Source organism: Trachinotus anak, unplaced genomic scaffold (assembly GCF_046630095.1).
Source record: "Trachinotus anak isolate AG129_WGS33_773 ecotype Australia unplaced genomic scaffold, CSIRO_AGI_Tana_v1 ptg000007l, whole genome shotgun sequence".
In the NCBI taxonomy this organism is placed as follows: Eukaryota; Metazoa; Chordata; class Actinopteri; order Carangiformes; family Carangidae; genus Trachinotus; species Trachinotus anak.
This window is the reverse complement of record NW_027273858.1, coordinates 1,401,061-1,425,126: the sequence shown is the minus strand read 5'-3', so window position 1 is coordinate 1,425,126 and position 24,066 is coordinate 1,401,061. Positions and strand designations below refer to the sequence as shown.

The following is a 24,066-nucleotide window of genomic DNA, read 5'->3' as shown; positions in this document are numbered from 1 at the left end:
TTTCCTCTCTGCTCCCTACATCTCTTATTCCTGTTTTCCCTCTTCCTCCTCCCACCCTTATTCGTTCTTTTATCCCTCTCGTCTGCCCTTTTCCCCTAATTTCCCCCTCTTCTTCTTGTCCCGCTCTACTACAGATGATGGCTTGGCTCCAGCTGTGCACCACGTGGCTCGTGGCCGCTATGGCCTTATCCATCTCTGTCGTCATTGCTCAGGACTCTGGCCTTCCTGAGAAACGAGGGCCTGTTGAGATTGTGAAGAAGGAGTCCCATCCTGTCCTGTTCAGGCAGAAGAGAGACTGGATCTGGAACTCTCTCTATGTGGAAGAGGAAAAACCTGCTCCCATTCCCTACAAGATAGGACAAGTAAGTTAACATCTACATTTTGACCTCGCTGTGCGATCCTCTTTAGGATTCTGGTCTACTTCCTGGACCCAGCTTCTTCAGTTTAGTCTTAAAGTGTTTGATAATCTCCCTCCCTTGGCTGTCTGAAGGAAAGGCAAAAGGGTATTTCTGTCACTTCCATTCAGTTTGATGCTGCGGCATGGCGAGAATCTGGGGCATTAACTTGTCGTGAACCAACTCTTTAATGAACATCTGATTGATTTTTGCCAGAATACTAATTTTCATCTGTAGAAATTTACAGGAAACTTGATGATTTGAGATCTCACTCCTTTCTTTCACAGCTGAAATCGAACAAGGCGGTGGAGGTGAAGAGGTTTAAAATAGAAGGTGAAGGAGCGAACGAAATCTTCACTGTGGATCACAAAGGAGACCTGTTTGTCACCAGGTCCCTCGACAGAGAGGAGAAGAGTACGTACCACCTGACTGCCCAGATGTATGATGGGAACAACAGGCTGATAGAGGATTCTGGAAACTTTGAAGTCCAGGTGACGGATATCAATGACAACAGCCCTGTTTTCCCCAGAACATACAATGGATCCATTATGGAAAGGGCGTCAATAGGTGAGTAGGGTTACTATTAATAATAATAACTGATCATCAACAGCTGATATGAGGTTGAAAAGTTTAAAGTTTCTTATTTAGGTTCATTTGCGTTGCCCTGTATCGCAGATAGCGTCTGAAATGGGCTTTATAGACCCACGACATCATCCACAACATGTGAAAGATAATAATGATAATAACTTTATTTATAGAGCACTTATCAAAACATAGTACAAAGTGCTTCACACCAAAATTACGATAATAAAATACAAAAAACAATATAATAAAAGAATTAAATAAATAAAATAAACAGGAACTTTACATAAAATCAGGCTATGCTTTCCAATAACAGTATGTTTTAAGGAGAGATTTAAAAGAAGACACTTACTCAGTCTTATATCCTCGGGCAGGTCGTCCCAGAGTCTCAGGGCCCTGATGGCAAAGGCTCTGTCAACCTTCGTTTTTAGCCCAGACTCTGAAACTGACAGAAGCCAGGCCTAAAAGTAATCAATACAATTTTGAAATCAATCCTCAAACACACAGGGAGGCTAAAACATAAATGATCCAAATTATGGCACAGCAGAGTTTCTGTAATTTACTATCCAGTGATAATGTCCATTAAAATATGCTGTGAGAAGTCGTGGAAAAAAAAGACATAATGTTGACACGTGTCACAATCATTAGCACATCCTTCTGTGAACAAAAAAGCCTTGTTGTGACTTAAATAACACCATCTTAGCGCATAATCATAATGCATCAATCAGCTGAACAGCCACGTTACTGGATTCAATACAAGAAAACTTTGTATTCACCGTCAATCTCTTGAACATGTTTGCAAAACACTACATGCTGCAGCGTGACGTCTTATTGTTGATGCAGATAATTTTCTATCGTTTTCTTTCTTATTTAGGAACCAAAGTGGTCATGGTGAGGGCAACCGATGCTGATGACCCCACCACTGCTAATGGAGAGCTCAGGTATTCTTTGACCCCCGACGGAGACCTGTCCGCCTTTGAAATCGACAGCGTCACAGGTGGGTGCAGCGTGATCACCATCCCGCAGCGACATCGTCTTCATTTTCTACCTCATCAAGTTAATTTGGGGGAGATGCAGATGTGCAGGCTATTTTTTACTTGAGTATGAGTCAGAGCTGACCTCAGAGGTAACACCCTGTCCGTCTGCCTCTGTCTCTCTGCAGGTATGATCAGCTGCAAGATAAACACACTGGACCGGGAAACCAAGAGCCAGTATGTGGTGGTGGTTAAAGCTCAGGACATGAGGGGAATAGTGTCTGGCAGCACGGCCACCACCTCCGTCACCATCACCATCACAGACGTCAATGACAACATGGCGTCTTTCACCCGAAGTAAGGATGAGAATATGAAAATATCATAACGTGCTTATCAAAAAATCACAATACAATATATTTAATATAATTAATTCTACTACTGTAACTGTCTTATATACACAGCATTTAGCTTGACGGGTAATTTCTCTCCGCAGAGACGTATGAACTGCAGGTTCCAGAGGACCATAAGTTGAATGAGAATATTGGCACTCTGGAGCTGGAGGACAGAGATCAGATCCAGAACAAAGAGCCCATCTTCCTCATCCCAAGTGAAATCAACAAGATGTTTAGCGTTGACCTCAACCCTGACAAAGACGGCATCCTCATGCTCAGGAAGGTTGGTGGTTCACGTTGAATGAAGAGCTGATATCTCATGGCTCCTTTTTATTTCTGAATTTTTAAAGTAGTACTTCTTGCTTTTGGTAAGTTCAGTTATTTTCGTGTGGAACTTTTTTTTTTGATATTGAGTAGAGCAGTGGTTCCCAACAGACTTCTCAGATGGGCTCAAGTTCCTCTTCATTTCACTGCATTCAAAATGAGATTGATGCCATTATTGGATTTACCGCAGGGAAAGAAGAAGGGACCGTGAATCCATACGAGACGCAGTTAATCCTGGAATTGTTTATGTTTAGGTTTTCTTTCTTTTAACCTTTTGTTTATTACTTTAGCTTTTTGCCGTCTTATTTCTAACTAGTTTTAACATGCTCTTGATGTTGAGGTGTTCAGCAGACTCAGGTCAGTAGGAAACTGTCGTTCTAGAAATAGATTAGCATCACAAAATTTGTTACCCAATATGTTGTTCTATTTCTTTTTACCTCACAATCTTTCCAGAGAACCCCTGGCAATTGAAGCATTACGTGTACCCCTGGTTGGGAATCACTAAGGGTCCCTCAAAACACACGTGGATAGTTTTTTTGATTTTTATTGCTAATGCAACATGAAGTGTAGTTTTTGATATTCACACTTTCATGTTCTAGCCCTAGAACTCATGCAAACCTCAAGTGCAAACAGTACAATAAGCTAACGTTATAACTATCCAAGAGTAAAGAGCATAGGGATTATGGCTAAATGTCAATTCTAATGTACTGACATTTTCAAAGATGTTTTTTTAGTCATGGCTCTTACACGCTCTGCTGCTTCATGGCTACCAGTTAAATCAGAAAATGAACATTTGTGGTGTCAAATGTGAGATTTAAAAAAATATATATTTAGTGTATTTTTTCCAAATTCAAACCCAAAAGCTGTGGCCTCCTGGTTAGGAAAGATATTCAGACTTGCAGCAATTTTAGCAGGTTTACTTGACTGGTTTGTGCTCTTCAGATAAAGTATTTAGGACATCAGAGAAATGTGGAAATGTGCTCCTAATGAAACGAGCTCTGTAATAGCTTGTACCCATGCTGGCCTGGAACCGAATCGCACCACAATCTTCTCCCTGCTCAACTCGCCCCTCAGCTCTGCAGCCCCTCTCATCTTCCTCACTGGCTGTGTTTACATGTACAGGAGTAAGCCGGCTATCGGCCACACTACCGTTAAGGTCTTATTCTTGTTAAGCTGTTTACATGTGCCTTTGATACCCTGTGTCTGAGTATCCGTGTTGCCGTGAATAATCCAGTTAACGGAATATTCCTGTCTACCTGTGGTGTCCCATTCACAGATAAAACAGTCCGCCTGAAAAAAAACATTTAACCTAACAGTGGGCTATTTCTAATACAGGGGAAAGAAATGATAATCCCAGTAGAGATGTGACAGTAAGCACTGCTTGCTGTCACATATTCGTTGACATGAAAGTGTATCCATACCACTACGCAAGTCTCAATTTGTGCAGATGTTGAAAAGGTGAAAGGAATGAGGTTTTTTTGATGCTACGGTAACATATTTAACGTGGTGGGAAAGAAGCAGGCGTTTTACTGTGTCTCTTAAATCCAGAGTACGAGCTTAACCAGGTTGTTGTAGCTGGGTTGTGACATTTGGAGCCTTTTTACACCTGGCATCAACAGCTGTCCTGAGTGAACACATGCAGGTGTAAATGCACAGGGGATGATGATAAGAGATGAATTTGAGCACATGAAAAAAAAGTGCAAATGCAATGTGTCCGTGATGGAAAAACAGGAGTGAGATCTGTGGATATATGCAGTCATGAATGCGAGTCCAAATATAGAAAATCTTAATTTCATCTATGGAGAACAACTGACATCAGGTGTTAACTTAAGTCATATAAAGACATTAAAACATTTTTTTTAATGAGGGGAGGTGATGTTGAGTGTGTGTGCTGCAGAGAAGTTCAGGATTTCAGTGTGCACTTCAGAAGCATTTTAAATAAGCGGTATAAATATAGCCCATCTGCATCAGATGTAGACAGCATGAATATGAGGTGCATGTTAATGAGAGGTAGAAATTAGCCTTGCAGGTCAGTTGTGTAATCAAGTTTAAGGCCCTTTGAGAAACTATGAAATATCTGAGAAACCCAGTGTTTTGAATATTATATATTCTGCAGCTGAACTCACTGATGCGTTGTCAGAGTCTTGACGTCTTCTGTCTTAGTTGTTCTTAACCCTTTTTGCTCATCTCTCTTTATGAACCTTTGCAGATTGCCACTAAATTATTTGTGCATGTAAATAGAGCCAATGCAAGGATGAGTTGAGCTGTGTGATCAATTTAAAATCAAATCCTGATCTAATCAGAACTGAGTTATGATTTGCTGTGCGCTGAATTACCGTTCACCTCCCTCCGCAGGCTCTGGACTACGAGACCACAAGCAGCTACTCTTTCAACATCCAAGTGAGAGAGAACCTGCGTTTTCCCGCTGACAACGCCCACAGTGCTTTGACCACGGCCCAGGTATATCTCACACCGGACATCAGTAGCCTTTAAGCCGTCCTCTGGGGATGTTATCATCCTGCTTTTCATTAACTCTCTATGAAAGAATGAGAAAGACGGGGAAGTGCTGTACCACAGGCACGTGCAAAATCAGTGTGAATCCAATCCAGTGCTTTAGTGGTCAGGAAATATTATTATTGAGTCTTAGATAAGGTCACTTCCAAATTTACACATTGCAGAGGTGAAGTTGACTCAGAAGTAGCTGATTTAGAAATGAAGAGCTGGAAAATGTAATTTTCTCTCTGTATAGTTTTAAGCTCCCCTGAAGAGTGTGTGAGCCTGAAGCACAGCATGGTAGAAAAAAACCAAAGGGGTTCAGTCCAACCACTGCTGTCCATTTAAATCTTTAATGTTGACCAAAGGTGCACAAATTACAAGTGAAAACTGTGTTTCAGCTGCTATGAATGATTTAAAATTGACAGGTACACATCACAGTGTTGGACGTGGACGAGCCACCGGTCTTCTCTCAGCCCGTCTACAACTTCAAGGTGGTGGAAGAACGGCTTGTGAGCAACATAGGAACAGTCACAGCGCGGGATCCTGACAAAGCCAGCAAGAGCATACGGTACGATGCTGCGCTAACATCCCAGAATAACTAATAGTGTCTGTAATTCTGCACAGTGGCTTACACTGACCCCTCCCTCTCTCTGTTTAGTTACTCCATCCTAGACAAAGACTGTCCTATCAGAATCGACCCACAGTCAGGTCAGCTGTCCACCCTGAGGATACTGGACAGAGAGCTGGAGGCCACACACATGTTTCAGGTTAAGGCACAGGAGGAGCCAAGTGGTACGTCATGCACGCACACACACACACACACACACACACACACACACACCAATTACATGGGTTTATTAATCCTGTTTCCTTTAAACAATAGATGCTCAGATGAAAAACGAGAACCATGTGTTTTCTAACAACGGTAATGTGCATACAGGGAGGGAGCCAAATAAGCCAAAGAAGACAGTGTGTTCTCTTGTTATTCACTGAGCAGCTTCTCTGAATTTATTGAGGGATGGGAGTGTAACACATTAACAGGGATTTTTATAGATTTAACACATTGCCAAAACACCTGGTCGACCCACACGGGAAGGAGAGAGTAAGAAGGAAAATCACATTAGTGTGTCTCTTTGTTCACTCGCAGCTTCCAAACCAAACTCTGTATTTTTAGACACCAGCAGTGAATGAAATCCAAAGATCTATTTTCGTGGCTTGTCACGATGTTTAAGAAACACAATGGTCCCCTGAGCTTGACAAGGTCCTCGATATACAGTACATGCACTGTACTAAAGATAGTTTCAAAATCTCAGTAGAAGAGACGGGAAAGAGACCCACACATTTATCAAAAGATGAATATTCAAAAAACAACATCAGTGATAGAAAATAAATGTAAAAGCTGCTTTAATGTGACAAAAAAACTGGCCCAACAAACAGCTCACAAATAGAAATCATTTCAGTCACTTGACCTTAATCAGTCAAGACACAGAGACACACTCACCTGATCTCTATCATCGCTTAAAGACAGAAGTGAAAAATCACAAAAAATAAACAAAAACCCTGGAAACTGGGCAACATTTGGAGATTGATCAAATGTAGACAAATTCTTTTTATAGTAGTAACTGATTTTACAAATAAGCTCTTCTGCAGGATTTTTGAATATTTTCAATAAATGATGTAAAGTGGGAAAACTGTGTATGAAAATGAAGAGGATTTGAGGTGTCATTGTCTGTCATGTTGGAACACCTGTGTCCTGCAGTCTGTATTTTAACAGGATGATTTGTTTATCCTGAGGACTGCAAATCCATAAAATAAGATTACATTACATCTTCACAGTTTATTTAAGGATTTATTTTATCCTGCAGCGTTTGTTTGCTCTGTAGAATTCCTGCAGGCACCAGCTCATTGAAACATCTTGTGCATTTCTATTGACTGTTTCCATTGTCAGCAGACTCAGTGCTGCAGTACAGATTCACAAAATTAGCCCCAGTGCATCGCAGTTGATCATGTGCTGTTGTCTCTTCTCTGCAGGTTTGCAGTCATTTGTAAATGTTAACATTGTAGTTGAGGATGTTAATGACAACAAGCCCGAGCTGGTTGTGGACGAGATCTTTGTCTGCGAGAACGACGTGACTGATACAGTAAGAAAAACGTGTCTCTAGGAGTTAATCTGGGTTTGTTTTTAACCAGGCTCTGCCTCTGTACCAGCCCATAGCAGGTCATGACTTTATAATAAATTGGGTTTAGACTGTTTGAATTCCTGACCTTATCTGTGCCACAACCTGAACACCACGGTGGCATCTGAGCAAAAACACATGCACTGTACAGTGTTTACTTTTGTGAAAACACTGCAATCTAATGAGTAAATGATAAATAGACTGAATTTATTGTACTGCATATTGTGCCTTTATCCCAAGAGTTATAAAAAGCTCTGCAAATGGCCTCCTGTTGCATGTTGGCCTCCTCAGTCTGAGAACGGTTTGGTGTTTAGCAACTTACAGTGTTTTTCTCCTATAAATGTGTGAAGAACAGATTTATCTTATGCTGTTGATAAAGTAATTTACATGTCAGCAATATGTGTCTTTAATGTGCTCATCTCTCAGACAATATTAATTCTGTGTATATTTAAACTGCGTCGGATATGAATTGCATTTGTGCGCAGGGAGGCTTCATCTGATTCACTTCTTTCTTGTCTTTCCTTAGGTGATAGGAACTTTAAGAGCCACGGATAAAGATGAGCAGCCGGCTTCCTTCACTTTCAGCCTGAGCAGTGAGAGCTCCAACTTCTCCATCGCAGACCACGGCAGTAAGTCTTTTTTGTTCACTGAGCATATATTTACCTTTCCTTTCTTGCTTGTTGCTCTAAATGGTGCTTGAAGGCAAAGCACTGGCCTCGGCACTTGTTGCTATGCAACAACTGAAACTCCATTTGAGGCGCAGCGCTTTGTTGCAGAAATTTGAAATGATTTTAACTTCTCAAAGCATGTTTCGGTTCCCTCGGCCAGACGGGGGATTTAGAGACCCTTTCTGGGACCACGAGTGCTGTCGAGAATGCACAATAGCAAATATTGAAAGTATCGAGAGCAAGTGGCTCAGCGGACTTGCAGATGACTCTCTGTATTCTGAACTCATCCCAGCTACGGATGTTAAAGAAACATGTCACACACACTGCTAGTGGCGTGTTTTTCACAATAAAACCATGGAAAATGTGTCCATGGAAAACTGCGCTTAGAGGAACGTAGGGATATGCATGAGAGCGTTCACTCAGTAAATTAGCTTTTAAATTCGTGTATAGTCCAAAGATGAGGCTGCAGCTTATAATGTAAAAGCTTTATTGATCAAGCATGAAACAGACTTTGACATCTGACTGAAAATTTGCTAAACTCAATCAAGTGTAAGACAAAAGCAAATATTTAAAATGAGTTGGTTACTTCCTCCAAAAATCAGTACATCTCTAAAGTCTGCAGCCACGCCAGCAGCTCTGTGCTCTGATGTAAATACTAACATGCTCAGAATGACAGTGCTAGCTGAATGTTAGCCTGTTAGCATGCTAACATTTGATGCTAACATCTGAATGTACAGCTTTCATTCTCATAAAACAACAATGCATTACAAATACAGAAATACAATGAAAAGCATCCACAAACAAACAAGCAGTTATTTAGAGTAGAATTGGCTGTGGCTCTGTTTTGCTTTTGGTTAGCCATTAACCTTTGTTGTGAAGAGTTTTATATATTATATAGATTTTCAATCCATGGATTAGTTTTTGGAACATTTCTATTAAAAAACAAACGTGAATCTCGCTGTGCCACTAGACGAAGAGTCAGGAGATCACCAAGTCCATTAGGATCCTCTGGTCACCATGAATATGTCTGACAAATGTAATGGAAATCCAACCAGTAAAATATATTTCATCCGGGACCAAAGCAGAGGAAAGCTATTTAGCATGACTACAAACACGCTGAGGCATCTTCTGACGCACCAGCTGATGTAGTTGTAAAGGATTATATCATTCGGTTGTATCTGGCTGGTGCTAGCTCCATCATACCCAACATGAAACAAGAGCTTTCTGCTACTAAAAGATGATTCTAAATTCAAAGCAGCATCTGCGTCGGCAGATCTGGATGAAAAATGTGTAGATATAAATGTACAAGTTGAGAAATGTCAGCTCGGATAAACAGACTGTGACATATATGATGGTGTGAAACTCTACAGAGACATTTCCTTTGATCCAGACACTGATATTTAGACAAAGGTTGGTGCTCTGTTACGTCAGATTTCCAAAGCTTATTTGGATTTTTCAGCGTAGGACACAAAATGGCACAAGTAAAACAGTTTTTCATCATTTTTGATCATCACATACACTTATAATACATGAAAGCCTGAGGAAAAGTGTTACCAACTGTTCTAGTCAAATATTAAAAGTGTGAATAGATGAAAGCCTTAGGTAGTCAGATGAAAGATTTAGGTGAAGTGTTGCTGTTTAATTTAAGTGAAATTTGAAACATATTGAAAGGAAGATAAACAGAGGGGGGAAAAGGCAGGAACCTGCCTCATCCATTTCCTCTGTACTCGTGCCTGGAGGGGTTGACATGTTGAGCCGATGGAGAGAGGGAATAGGAAGATGGAGGGGAGCAAAAGGAAAGACAGATGAGACAGAGGTGGAAGAAAAGATGAAGGGAGGCAAGAAGGAAGAGATCAAGATTAAGTGAGACGGGTAATATTAAAGTGAGACCGTGTTAAAATGAGGACAGGGAGCAAACGTAAAGGAGAGAGAATAAGGGATAAACAAGAGGATAAAAAGAGGAAAAGAGAAGAAAGATAATAATGAATGAAAACTGGAGAAGAATGAAGAAGAGGAGTTAGTAAGGAGGAAGGTAAGGTAAGAAAACAAAGAGAGAGAAAACTGAAAAATGAACAGGATTATGTGAAAGAAAGATAGAAGGCAGGGAAGGAAAGGTGAGGAAAAAAGGGGGGGAGAGGAGAGAGGAGAGGAAAAGGAATGAAATAAGAAATGAGGACAAAGAGGAGGAGATGGAGACAGAAACAAACACAAGGAGGAAACGGAATCAATAGGAATGAGGGAAAAGAATGAGAGGAAAGATGGACAAGAGAAGAACAGACAAACAAGAGAAAAGATGACAGAACCCGAGATGACAGAGGAAAAGAACAGAAGGAGGAAGGATGCAGGAGGAAATAAGGACAGTGGTAGTCTAAAGAGGGGGAGATGAGATGAGGACATGGTAGAAGAAGAAAAGATGACACCAGAAAAAAAATCAAATGTTTGAATGAGGGGTTAATAAGAAAAGGGGAGGAAGAGGAGGAAGAGGAGGAGAGGAGAGGAGGTGGATGGCTGTTTGATAAGTGCTGGTTGTCAGTGTAAACCTTTGTTCTCCCCTGTGGCCTCCAAAAAATCATCTGACAGCACCTCACACCACTTACCTCAAACACTGCTCACACACACACACACACGCGCGCGCACACACACACACACACACACACACACACACACACGCTCTCATGCAACAAGAGCTGCAAAGTGAAGGTTCTTAAAATATTTATCAACTACCAGCTCTTTAAAACTTGCAGAAAACAACCATGGTTTCATTATAGGGTCCAAACACACACACACACACACACACACACACCAGCAGTCAGTGTTGGTGTTGGTGTTCAGACCAGGCGACTACACGGAGCTCACTGCATTAATAGACGCACAAGAGAGAGGAGGAGGAGGAGGAAGGAAAACAAGGAGATGAAGAGAGAAAGGGGCTAATGAGAAGTGGGAGAAGAGAGGCGGAGAGAACAAAAGAAATAAAGAAAGGACAGTGAGACAAATGCAGGAATCCAGAGAGACAGGAACAAGATGAATTCAAACCAAGAAGGAGCAGGAGACGAGACAAAGAGGAGGGATGAGATGAAGGGAGGACAGAAGCTGTTTTCATCTTTTATTCAGTTAGTTAAGGCTTCATCTGTGCCCATGTCCTCCCACTCACATGCTTCCAGTGACTACATGTTGTCTTGTAGACAATACTGAGAAACCTGATTCTGTGGACGTGGTTGTGTAAATCTTAACTTGTGTGTCAGACGTGTTGACCTTTCATTAAAAGGTCAGTTCACCCGAATTACAAGAAAAATACCTGCAGTGGGATCTCTGCAGGCAAACAGCTCTGGACTTGAGGTTTGAGATATCTGTCTGTGAGAGGGGTGAACTTTTTGTCCTGTTAGTGAACAAGCTAATGAGCGTTCAAACTGAGAACAAACAGTGACCTGTTTGGATTAGAAATGTTTTTTCTCTTGACTTGACTCGGTGCCTTTAATGGAGGAGGAACAAAGGAAGATAATGGCACAACCCGTCATGCACAAAGCTTGTCCAATAAAGTGGAAAAGCATAGAGGCAGGAAATTCAACTCGTCACGCAAGTGTGAAATTAGAGCTAAAATAAAGTTGTGTCTTTTATTAAGGTTGCAATGAAGCTGCTTTTTCAGTGCTGATAATGATTATGGTGAGGAGTCTAAATGAGTCAGAGTTCGTTTTGAAGACTGTGAAACAAGTCTGAGGATGGATGTGTCAGAGATTTACTGTATCTCAAATGCAAATGTGAAAAACACAGTTTCCTCTTTATTTAAACTTGCCCTTAACCCAGAGCTGCATGTATAAAGTATGTTTCTTTGTCTGAGAGTTTCACAGTGTGTCGAAGTATGTTGGATCTTTCCTGCCATTGTGTTCTCCACATTTCCTGCAGCGGGGGGACATTGTCCCGTCGTCTCAGCAGGAAACTTCTGCCTGACAGGGATTTGACTGATGACTGCACTGTTGGTCAGGTCTGCAGATGGAAACATGTGTTCTGTTCTGCTCAGCATGTTTCAGTCCTCTTTACATTTCTGGTCTGTTTCTGATCCACCATTGTAGGTTTTTTTAGGCGCTGCCATTATCCATAATCCTAAATGACTCAAATCCTGAACTGACAGATAATCACATATGATCTGTCTGCTTTTATGTAACGACTCTCTTCTTGCCATCATATCTCACCTCTTGTTTCATCTGTGGAGCGCGGTGCTGTATAAATAGACTCTATAGCCTGAGCAGGTGAACATTAGATACACTTCAGTGAAACAAGGTGATGAGTCAGACAAATTAGACATGGGTTTTGCAGGAAGGAGAGGTATATTTTTGTTGCAAAGGTGGTTGTATTATTTTGTACGTTCACTGAGGGTATTTATATGCTTCCTTGTGCAGACAACACAGCAGACATCATGGTGAAACAGGGCCCATTCAGCCTGGATGACCCCAAGGATTACAAGGTGGACGTGCGCATCAGCGACGGTGGACAACCTGTCCTGACCAGCATTACCACACTGGCAATCAAGGTCTGTGTGTGTTTGTGTGTGTTTTGTGTTAAAAATTCATTTTAAATCTTCTGTTGTTGTAATACAGTAAAACTCAGAGTATCTGATCGCCTGCAGATGATGTGGATGTACTGTAAATGAAAAACTGCTGAATTAATCAGTTAATTTCCCGATGTAGTCGTGTCGCTGTGACGCCAGGCGGATTCCTACAGAGTGCAAAGCTAGTGCTCGGAGGATGTCAGTGAGCGTCCACGCCCTGATTGCCATTCTGCTCTGCATCCTGACCATACTGGGTAAGTTCAAGTTCAAAGTTCTTCTTCTTCTTCTTGATTTCCTCCTCTTTGTCTTTCTGTATTTCACAGTCTCCAGTTTTGGTGGAAAGGTTCATCGCTTTGCAGCACTGCTCAGATATCGCAGGGGTTTTCGGTTTTTGATCTTCAGCTGCAGCTTAAAGGAGAACTAGACTGATTTTATACATCAGGGTGGTTTCAGGCATCCGAGAGTGTTACTGCATATGTGAAAAAAGTTGCAAGAAGCCTTTTGTGGCTCCAGAGGAAGCTGTGCAAAGTCCTGAAGTGACGTCACTTGAGTCAGTGACATTTGAGGCTGAACAGATAAAAAACGTGGGAGTGGAGTGAGAAGGAAGTGGACGTACCAGACCTCTGCAGCCCCAGAGGCTCAAGGATAATAAATTAGAGTCTCAAAACAGAAGACAGTGGTCCAGTTGCATTGTTGGTGATGTAGGCACCAGGTTTTGATAAATGCATGAAATAAAAAAGACAATATTTTCATGCCTCCATGCTGGAGACAGTCAGAACCGGAGGCATATTGTTTCGGATTTTCCCTCTGTCCCGTTCTCGTGGACATGATATCGCAGTAACAGTTCAGCTGATGATTATTTTTTGTAGTTTAAAGTAAATAAATCTGAATCACAATCAAACAGAGGTTTAGGAAATAAAATGCTTCCCTTCCTGTTTTTTTTTTTTTTGTTTTTATCACAAACTAATAAAAGATCATTTGTTAAAAACATGACACGTCGATGAAAATGTTGATTGCTGATGAACTGATTTTCACTTGGTTGTCTCAGACTCTGCTAACAAACCGGTGAAAAAGGTTTTCTTAAACCCACAGCGTTTTTATTCTCTCAGAAGACGCCATCAATGATAGATGTGAGAAGCCAGCTCTGAGTGATTAAGGCATGAGCACAGATTCACTTGCCCTTGCTTTGCGATAAATAAGATCTGTGTTTTGTGGGGAACTTTTCCCCTCCTGGTGTTGTTGGTTTTATGAATAATGCAGCGGCGGATGTGGAAATAATGCCTGCAGTTGTGAGCTCAATATTCTCTTTGATACCTTCACTCCCTGCTCCTTTTTTTTCTGGGGGAAAAAGAGACACTTGTCATGTTGGATGAGTGGCACGCTGGAGATAGTTGGCTAAACAAGAGGGATCTGGGATGAGAAGTGCTGAGGAAGAAAGCGAAAGAGAAGAAGAAGACGTTGAAGATAAAGAGGGACAGAGGCGGAGTGACAGATGGAAAAAAAACTTATATCTAGACTTAGATATGGGAGGTGGAGAGGGGTGAGAAAGGCAGACAGACGAGAGGCGAGTGAGACACAGAGCTGAGGTGGAAACGAGACCGACTGAGAGACAGAGCGAGACAGAAAGAGGTCGGAGAGGAGGATTGTGGGAAAAGCAGCAGAAGAATAGGAGTGGTAATGAGGAGAGTTTATCAGCTCTTTAGGTGCCGTCTGCTTATCAAACACCACCAAACACTCAACCTATTAACTATTAATACACTCCTTCACTATCGCGCCTTTTCCCCTCACTTTTTTTTTCCTCCATCTCTCTCTTCCTCTTTCTCTTTCCCTCTGGGTCCCTCTCTCTCTCTCTCTCTCTCTCTCTCTCTCTCTCTCTCTCTCTCTCTGCCTCCTTCACTTCTCCTTTCTGTCTCTCTTTCTCTTTATCAAACACCCCCAACATAGGCCCGATTAACTATTTAATGCACTTGTCATTATCTGCCAGGGCCCAAAGCAATTTACCGAGCTTCCCATTCACAGGCGCGTTTTCTCACAAGAAGTCGGGTTTGACACACCACAAGACATTTTTCTCAGTCGTTTTTTTTCCCACAAAGAAAGGGGCTTCGTCTTTTTTTTTCCTTCTTTTCTCGTTCCTCTAAGTCTGATATCTCCAGAGCTTATTAAACTGCAGAGCATGTGTTGTAAAAGATTAATCTGTTGGTTTCCCATGCAGACTTAAATTAGTCCCGCTCGCCCTCAACTAAAAGGCATGGCTAATGCTGCCCGTCCGCTGAGAGAGAAAGAGGTTCATATCGGGACTGAGGCTCGAGGCCTAATCTAATGTCAAACGTATCCTTCATCTCCTCCTTCTCTCCTCAGCTGTCTTCTCTTTTGACTTCCTCAGCCTTGATTTCTTGTTTTTTCTTTTATTTTCCTCTTCGTCCTTCCCTCTGACGTTAGCTCCCCTTATTTGTTTCTCCTTTCCTTTCAGCCTTCCTTTCCTTTCCTTCCTTGTCCTCATTCCTCCGCTCTGTGCTGCAGGACGTAAGCAAGAAAAACTTTCTTACTGGCTAAGTTTAGACAAAATAGATGCAACAAAGGCTTCACAAAATGATGGTTCTCTTTTCACCATTGTCTTTCCAGTTAAGCTGGAAATCAGAGTTTCTGGGCCAGTTGTAGTTGAGCAGACTAATCAGACTAAGTCATATCACTGGTGATGGCAGCCAGGAGATTACAAAGGAAATACAAATGATATCATAAATCATTAAGAGGAACTGTTGTTCATTGAAGTTAATTTCTGTGTTGGTACAGTAACATGCAATTCTCATGGGACTGCTAGCAACATAACTCAAATCAAAGTCTAGCTTTTGCTTTATTTTGAAAATCAAGAGAAAAACTATCTTTGTATGATGGTGAAGTTGTTGTAGTTGGGTGTAAACTTAAGGTGAATTTCCCCCATTATGCAAAATCTTCAACAAGTCCTTAAATTTGTATTGTATGAAAATATCTATAACTTGTAACTGACGACAAAGTGAATCTGCTGTCTGACCTGACGCCACTGTGGTTAAGGTTTGATTAGATTCATGCATGAAAACAACTTCTTCTTCTCCTGTTCTGTTTGTTGGAAACCAAAGTTGAAGTGAGAGGCGGACAGCACTCTCTGTTGACCTTCTTCCTCTGTGGGCTTTGTTCCTCTAATAATCTTCTATCTTTGCTCCTGACTTACACAAGTCTTAATTCCTATAGCTGTTAAAAGTTCAAGTGACATTGAACAAAAATTAATTCTAATTACTTTACTTTTTTAAAGCACTTCTCCGTACAATCTTATCTTTACTCTCTTACTTCCTTTCCTCTGTTTCCTCTCTCTTCTTCACTCCATTTTCTCTTTCTCAATTGTTTATTTCTTCATCACGTGCCAGGTCCAACCTTCCTTCCCCTTCTTTCTTTCTCATCCCCCTCCACCTTGTTTCCCCTCCTGTATTTACTGAATCCTTCTTCCTGTTTCTTGTGCTCCCCTCTCTTTCTCTCTTTGTGCAGAGTTTAAGGTTTAGATGCTCGAGGCGAGCGTCTCAGACACCTTAAACCATCCCCTCCTCTCTCTGTTTTCTAGTCTGTTGTTAGTGCTCCACTTTCCCCATCCTTACTCTGTTTTGGTTTGGCCTAATTTCCTCTCATGTTTTTAAATTCGTGGAGCTGTTGGTCCAGCATGAAAGGTGGCATAATGATCACTCTGTGTTTGTGTCTTCAAGTTTGAACAGTTTGTTTTAACTCCTTTAACACATGAGATGTGCAACAAGCAGAGTTTTACATTTCACATCTTTTACACACGGCCTGAATATGAGTTTCTTTTCGATGCTTCTTGACAACTTTAGACTTGAGATCTGCACTGGCTGTCAATCACTGCCCATTAACACCTTCATCTCTTCTTTTTTTTTAAACCCATTTTGTCTTTAAATAAATAATGAATTTCAACATCATATTACCTCATCTCAGATGCTGAGGGATGTGCTGTCGCAGACAATTCACACTCAACAAGTGAATATGTTCCGAATGAATTTTCCTGTGCTGTGCTTTTCAGTCATCGTGATCCTGTTTGTGATGAGGAAGCGCTACCAGAAGGATTCTCTGGCCAGTATGAAGAACAGCGGGGAGATCCACGAGCAGCTGGTCACTTATGATGAGGAGGGAGGAGGAGAGATGGACACTAACGGGTATGTCGATGAAAACAAACACACACACTTTGCCATGAGGCTTTTGATGATCTTTTGCTTATTTCCTCTTTTACAATAACTTGGAAAACTCACTAAACCTTTAAAACACAACAGCAAAAAACATAAAAAATCTGAGCTGTAAAATTCAAATATTCCACATAATCATTTATGATTATGTTGCATATCTTGATAGTCATATTTTAAAGTTTGAATGAGACTAATAAAACCAAAAAAAACAATATTTTCATTCCTTGATTGGTGATTTTTCTTTGTATTCGTGTCACACACTGTGTTAACCCTCCCCATGTGCACTCTTTATCTTCTTTTCTGTAAATTTGTTGACCCAGTTTATCCAACTGAAATCATTAAAGTTTAATCTAATCTGAATGTAATCAATCTATATTTAAATAGTATCAAAACCACACACAGTCCTGTAAACTATCCGTAATAACTGCACCATACGCTGCCAAAAGGAAGAGAAAACAACCACAAATCACGGAAGCAGAAAAATAAAATATTCCTCTCTAGTGAAATAGGATCAAATGTTTTACCTGAAAACCTTAGGTCATTATCTTATTCCCTTTGATTCATTGTTTATTCTCTTTATTTTTATGAATCAAGCTTTAAATTTCAGTTTGTCATTGACATTTATTTAATTTTGATCAGTTCAGCTCTGAGTCAATCAGCTCTGAGATCATTAACATACAGTGTTCCTCTCTCTTTTAGCTACGATGTCTCAATCCTCACGTCTGCTTGCCACGACGGCTCCTTACTCCGCCACCCAGACCGCCACCCCCACCCCTCTCTCTATGCCATGGTGCAGAAACCCCCTCAACCCACTGCATGCAAGGGCGACATGGCCGCGATGATTGAGGTGAAGAAAGACGAGGCGGACCACGACAGAGACGGCTTCCCCTACGACACCCTCCACATCTACGGCTACGAGGGACCCGAGTCTTTAGCTGGAAGCCTCAGCTCTCTGGAAAGTTCCTCCACCGCTTCAAACTTGGATTACGACTTCCTGAATGACTGGGGGCCGAGGTTCAGGACCCTGGCTGAGCTGTACGGAGTGGATGGACCTGACTACTACCATCAGTACTGATGGAGAGCGTCTGCTAAAGAGCACACATGATGCCAAAACACATACACATGTAAAACAGCCATGAAAACACATTCACACATTGCCAAAAGCATGCACTGAATACATACAGTCACACACACACACAACCATGTTCCACAGTGTCCAGTTTGTTTCTGGACCAGAGGCTTCGATCTAGCAGACAACAGTGTTCTCCAAAGACTTCTCCAGCTTCTGAGAACAGAATCAGGGCGCTCTCGTCTCCAGTGTAACATCTACGAGCTTTTGTTATCAAGCGTATTTCAGTGAATCCCCAGTCTGTCCACCTCCAGCAGTAAACGGAGCTTCATCAAACTCCAGGAAGCTCCACCAAGTTGAATCAGAGATGGAGATCTCTCTTTCATTTGTCTTTTTTTTTTTTTGGTGACATGTTTCCCTTTCCCTCCACCAAGGAGATGTTTTAAACATTTTTAAACTTACACCAAGACGTGACACCGCAGGAGAAACTGACAGCTAAGTGATTCTCAAGAGGATTTATTGTTGGTCCTCATCACGAGGATCCATTTTATTCCATCAAACTGTTGTGAAGTTTGACATCATCGATCATTATCACATCAGACCTGCAAAGATCTGAAAGTCCAAACAGGTGAAACTCCACTGCAGGCTTTAGTTCATCGTGGATAATTGATGGGTTAATCAGGTCACTGCTGGCACACATCCTTTCACATCCTTTATGTTTTTCCACGCCTCAGCTCTCATACACAGCAACATTTTGCATCCCACTTTCTCACCAGTGACTGTGTTTACATGCACAAAGTATCGCATGTATAAGTTTATATCCTGATCTGTTTACATCCTGTCTCTTTTATTTAAATGACTCCCTTATATGTACTTATATTCATCTACATACACACATACCAAATATCATTTTGCATATCTCTCAGTATAGAAATATACTAATTCTGGACATTTAAACATGCACTGTATTAAAGACAACACTAAAAGCATGCAGTCTTGTATCCTGGCTACTTCTGACAGCTTTCATATTTTGGAAGTTTTTAATTTGCCTTTTTCAGTCTTACTGGGGATGCAAAATGGTGCATGTCAAAGCAACTCACTGTTGATTTGAAATTTTCGCCATACTTCTTTTTTCTGTTTTCCACATCCTTTCTTGTATTGACAGCCTGTCAACACCTGGAGCCTCGAGCTTTGAAGATTTTTTTATATTTTACAAAAGGACCACAAACGCTGCAAGAAAAAGGTGCTTTTATTTTTGATCTTTGGTAGATGAGTCGATTTGTAAATATGATCGTTTGAGGGGTCTGTTGTTTGAGGTGAAAAGCGTTTTAACTGAAAATAGTTTGAAAGTGTTTGATCGCAGCGAGATGCTGGTTGTGTTTTCTTTGTCTGAAATACTAAAGAGGATCATGTTCAAGGAAAGTTCAGCTCTGAAAAACCTCTGGACATCACATCAGTCTGTCATGTCCAGGAGGTTATTTTGTGATATATAGTCACTGATCTGCAACATTTCCTGACATGACTCCAGCTGTTTGGCCAGTTCTCAACAGGATTACGAAAAAGTTCAGATGAGGTTTGGATAAAGTTCCCAATATTTAGCATTGGTAAAGTTTTTTTTTTCAATGTGAAAAACTTGAATTCCCTTTCCCTTATCATGTTTTCTTAAACCAACCGTCTGATATGAATGAGGAGTCATTTTCTAAATCAGTTATTTTGTCCATTTTCCCAATTATCTTGTGCTCTGAGAGGAGGAAGAACAATAGAGCCACAGACAGAGAGGAAATGGCAGGGCTGCTGCTCAGACAGAATTACAGTGTGTTCCCTGCTTTTATTTGACAGAACCCATCATCACAGTTATTGTTGAGATGAAAGCCCAATTCTCAGAGGCCTACTACAACAAAAGTCATTCAGACAACTCAGGAAACGCAAGTGGCAAAAGCAGCTAGTTGGGCTGCTGCGATGGCTCTGAGGTGGCTCGAATAACTTTAACCTCTCATCCTTTTTGGCTACTGTCAGGTCACAGAGTCCCTGATACAAAATCTGACAATATCTTGATCATTATTGGTGTATTTTAAATCTGATTCTGCAACAAAACCAATGGTTTGGTCTCACATTAACCAAGTTTGGACCTTTAACTGACATGGAGCTATTTATAATCTGTACTTGGTGCTATTTAAGAATAAGACAATCTTACAACGGCTTCATGATTCATCATGTTTGATGGATTTGTTGAAGGTAATTTATATTAGTTGATATTAGGCTACAGTTTCTCTAACATTTAGAGTAGCATTGTTCATCTAGTTTCCTTCTAAAAGAGTAAATCCTCTTCAGTATATTGTCTGATGAACTCTCCAAAACGTAAAGATATTCGTTTTTGCTTGACTTTAATTCAATGATGAAAAAATCATTTAGCAAAACAGTTGCCAAATAAATTTTTGTTGATCGACGAATAGTTGAATGGTTTTCCCTCACAGAGATCATTTTTGTAAATCTTTCGGGTGCCAGGTCGTTAGCCTTCGCTTGGTGTGTAGCTCTTCAAATCACCAGGAACAACCACTCCCACACACTGTTTGATCCCTGCATGGCCCTTTGGGAGGAGGGCTGCGGGGCGTCCAGTCAGGAACCATTTATCAATGACTCACTTACATTTAAACAACAATTAAAGACATTTTAGCTCATTGTATTAAAGCAGGGTCGGGAGATAAATTACGGCTTCTGAAAACCATTTATAGACGGAAAAGGTCACTGATTGTGAAGGTGACAGCTTTAAAATAAGTTTGCATGAGTGTAAAATCCTAGTTGACATGACACACAGACACGGTCACACAGCCACATGTTCCTTTGTTTTTTAAATGTGATTTCATTCCAGCGGAGAGAGTTTAGTTTATTTATTCTCCTGTTTACTCTGTTGTTTGGACTTGAACTTTTTTTTTTTTTTTTAAACTCTGGGCTTGGAATGCCATCTGATAAACGGTGGAAACAATAGCTGGAAGCCCTCTCAATGCTTTCCTGTTGGGTTCACATATATACTCAGAGTAGCCTGTTCCTCCACCTCACTCTCAGTCTTTCTCTCGTTCTGCCGCTCTCCTTGTTTGCCTTTACCAAATCTACCCCCCACCCCCCCAATCAGCCAAACCAAACAGTGAACTCAACTTCCTGTCCATCTGGGCGATTGTGCCCGCCCCTTCCTGTCTGTGTTATCTCTCTCGCGAGCTAAAGCATTGTGCTCACTTCCTGTTAGCTTGGCCTGGGAAACAATCTTGGAGAGGAAAAGGGAGCGAGGCAAGGAGAAACATGGGATGAGGTCGGGGTGGGGGGTGAGGTTGGGGGGGTGAAGAAGACAGAAAGATGAAGAGAACAATGTGGAGCAGTGATGAGTTTTCCAGCTGAGCAGAAACACTTCACAGCAACACTGAGACACATCACACATGCAAGTGGTGTTAGCATCCTGTTAGCCTAGCATCTTTATAAGGCAAGGTCCATTAATCGTTTATTAGAAATCAATACAGATTACCCACAGCTCAATCTTGAAATTTAGCAAAACAGAAAAATTATGTAATTAATTAATGAATCTGCTTCTTAATGATATTATGTTTTTACATTTTATAGATTTGCACATACGAAGTCTTGCAACAGTTCTTAAAACTGCTGAAGACGTTTCCAAAACCAAATCTGAAACACAGAAGATTATTAACTGATTGGAAAAGCCATGTGTCCCTTCACTGAACAAACAATGGTTCGCTTCTCTGGCGGCCATCTTTGTTACAGTCAAAGAATAGAGCTTCACCTTGAGACAGATTAAAATTTAGTTTCATTGTACGGTGGAGCAGATACTTTTCTGTCCTGTCATTTCAGACCTGCGGCTCTCAAGGAACCAGTAGCCTATTAAAGTGGGGGGGGGGGGTTTGTATTTGTGCATTACGACCATTATTGTAATTATGAACTTTATTTTCAAAAACTGGGGATGTGAACAAAAAAAAAGTTGTTGAAGTCAGCAGCCTGTTGCAAACAGAAGTGCTCCATTATCTGCTCTCCTTGCGATAAGCAATAAGTGTAGGGTGTAGTTCGGGTGAGAAAATCTGAGACAGATGAGTAATTTGCCAACAATTTCACTCGCCAGTGTTTTTCACTTTTGTTCTTTAGGCTGGTTCCAAAAAACAACATACATTTCCACATCTCAAAGAATCATTAAACACATTAAACACAAGGATAAGGATTAATGTCATTCCTATTCAAAAGTGTCATATTTGTTTTTTATTGTCTGTGCTGGACATAAAACGCGTTCATTTCAGGCTGCCATTTTAATTTAGTAGTTTCTAGTCATTTATCTTCTTGTTTGCTTCTCCACAGTGACTCATCAGATATTGCACAGCATTATTAAATCCATTTATTGCCAAACTATTTGGGATAATCTCCAAAAACAACCATGTAACAGCGATACCATTTTGTCAAGCTGAGTTATTTTGTTTCATAGAGAGTGCCATATTTTAATTCATTTTGATTTTTTGATTTTTTTTTTTTCACTTGTTGTGTGAGAGCATTTGTCTCCTCTAAAAAAATTCAGACAGTAAAAACAAATCTCTCAGGTTGGGATCCAGACACAAAAAAAGTTGTTCACCTTCATGTCAACAAACAAAAACACTCAAAATATATCAATATACTGGTTTAAAAAAACAGCTCTTGAAGCGATTTTAACTGTAATTTCATTTGTGTATCCCATGTGTTATTGAGAGAGTGTGAAATGTACATAAAAGAAGAAATGTGCCTAATAGTGTTTTTTCTCTGGCCTCACCTTCTTTATTATTATTATTATTAATATTATTATTATTTTGGCCTCAGTTACTGTATTTAGAAGATGTTAAACTTGATACAATCTCTTTTTATTGCTGTAAAAAAATAACAATAGGTTCATTTTCTACAAATGAAAAATAGCAGTGTGTGATGGACAAGTGACTGCCCTGTTGTCTGTTTATGTGTCCACTTGTTTCTGTGTGTGTGTGAGTGTGTGTGTGCTTGTGATTCTGCCCATGTACATACACACAAATGGGTGTCAAACCAATAAAAAAATAGCAACCACCTAGAAATACATTTTTTCTTCTGTAAATACAGTAGGGGTCTTCAAGGGAGCAACATGTGCCTTTATTCTTTAAAAAAAAAATAGTGTAATTCATTTTTTGATGGTGAACACAATGTTTTTACTATATTGTTTTTATGGTGTATAGCAACTACTTTTTATTACCTGACATTTTTGTAAGTGTAGAATAAAAATAAACACTCAAATATGTTTTCTTGTCTTGTCATTGGTGTTTTTAAATTCTGCTGCATTTAGCAAAGAAACTGTACATCAGTTTGATGTTTTTTATGAATCCAACTTAAATAATAAACAAAAAGTGAACTTGTACTGATAGAAAATAAACTTAGATTTATGAGGTTTTAACTTCATGGCCTTTAGACCTTTTTCAAAGCTAAAGGGGACAACTAAAATAAAATCAGATGAAAAAAATGTATTTTAAAAAAGTAAAGATATGAATTTTACAAAAACATGTAAATCAGCGTTATGACCATAAATCCATTCTTGGGCGTTTGGATTTTAAAGTTGGTTGAGAAACAATGACATCATGTGTTTTTAATGATTAAATCATCCCTCAGGCTGATAGAAAGGAGAGGGTGAAACCCAACAATGGTTTGGGTCAGGTACATGATCTGGAGCAGATTTTCACTAAGAAACTATAAATATAAAGTCGGAGTGTTGACAGTGGTCTGAAAAACAAAAAAAATGTATATATTACCAGCCAGTTTTTATAGGTCAGTGTTTCTTATACATCAGATTCCATGTGGTGAAGATCAGCTCTGCTCCTCTGTGTAAAATGATCCAATATGTCAAATATTATACACTGTGAGGCCGTGCAAGGAAAGCTCTGATCTCCAACACCTTCATCTTTGACATGTGATCACATGTGATATCCTCTGTTTTTCTCCCTTTTAACCCGGGTGTAAATTCACCACAGGCTCGTGCAGTTTTATTATTGTAGGGGCCGGTGGATTGAGGGGTCAGACCTGCATATATGTGATTATCTCCATATGAGACATGCGTGAGCGTACAAGAGCACAGGGGTGAGAGAGAGAGAGAGAGAGAGAGAGAGAGGGAGGGAGGGAGGAGGGAAATGCCAAAGTGATGTAAATTCTCCCAGCACCTCTTGGGTTGACACCCTGCATTAACTACACACAC

The 24,066-nt window shown here is 40.5% G+C and overlaps 1 protein-coding gene across 3 annotated transcripts in view; it reads left to right on the top strand.

Moving 5' to 3' along the window:
* The window catches only part of cdh5 (cadherin 5), a 60,060-nt gene extending 36,939 nt beyond the window's left edge, over positions 1 to 23,121 (top strand). For all 3 annotated transcript variants that reach the window (XM_071479879.1, XM_071479881.1, XM_071479880.1), the window contains 14 exons: positions 135 to 362; positions 683 to 962; positions 1,852 to 1,974; positions 2,140 to 2,307; positions 2,445 to 2,626; positions 5,023 to 5,127; positions 5,589 to 5,731; positions 5,822 to 5,955; positions 7,195 to 7,304; positions 7,867 to 7,969; positions 12,403 to 12,533; positions 12,691 to 12,805; positions 16,609 to 16,741; positions 17,468 to 23,121. In XM_071479879.1, coding sequence (XP_071335980.1) covers positions 135 to 362; positions 683 to 962; positions 1,852 to 1,974; positions 2,140 to 2,307; positions 2,445 to 2,626; positions 5,023 to 5,127; positions 5,589 to 5,731; positions 5,822 to 5,955; positions 7,195 to 7,304; positions 7,867 to 7,969; positions 12,403 to 12,533; positions 12,691 to 12,805; positions 16,609 to 16,741; positions 17,468 to 17,843 — 2,331 coding nt within the window. In that variant the 3' untranslated portion in view covers positions 17,844 to 23,121. The remainder of the gene's footprint in view (positions 1 to 134; positions 363 to 682; positions 963 to 1,851; positions 1,975 to 2,139; positions 2,308 to 2,444; positions 2,627 to 5,022; positions 5,128 to 5,588; positions 5,732 to 5,821; positions 5,956 to 7,194; positions 7,305 to 7,866; positions 7,970 to 12,402; positions 12,534 to 12,690; positions 12,806 to 16,608; positions 16,742 to 17,467) is intronic.
* Positions 23,122 to 24,066: the final 945 nt, after the last annotated feature.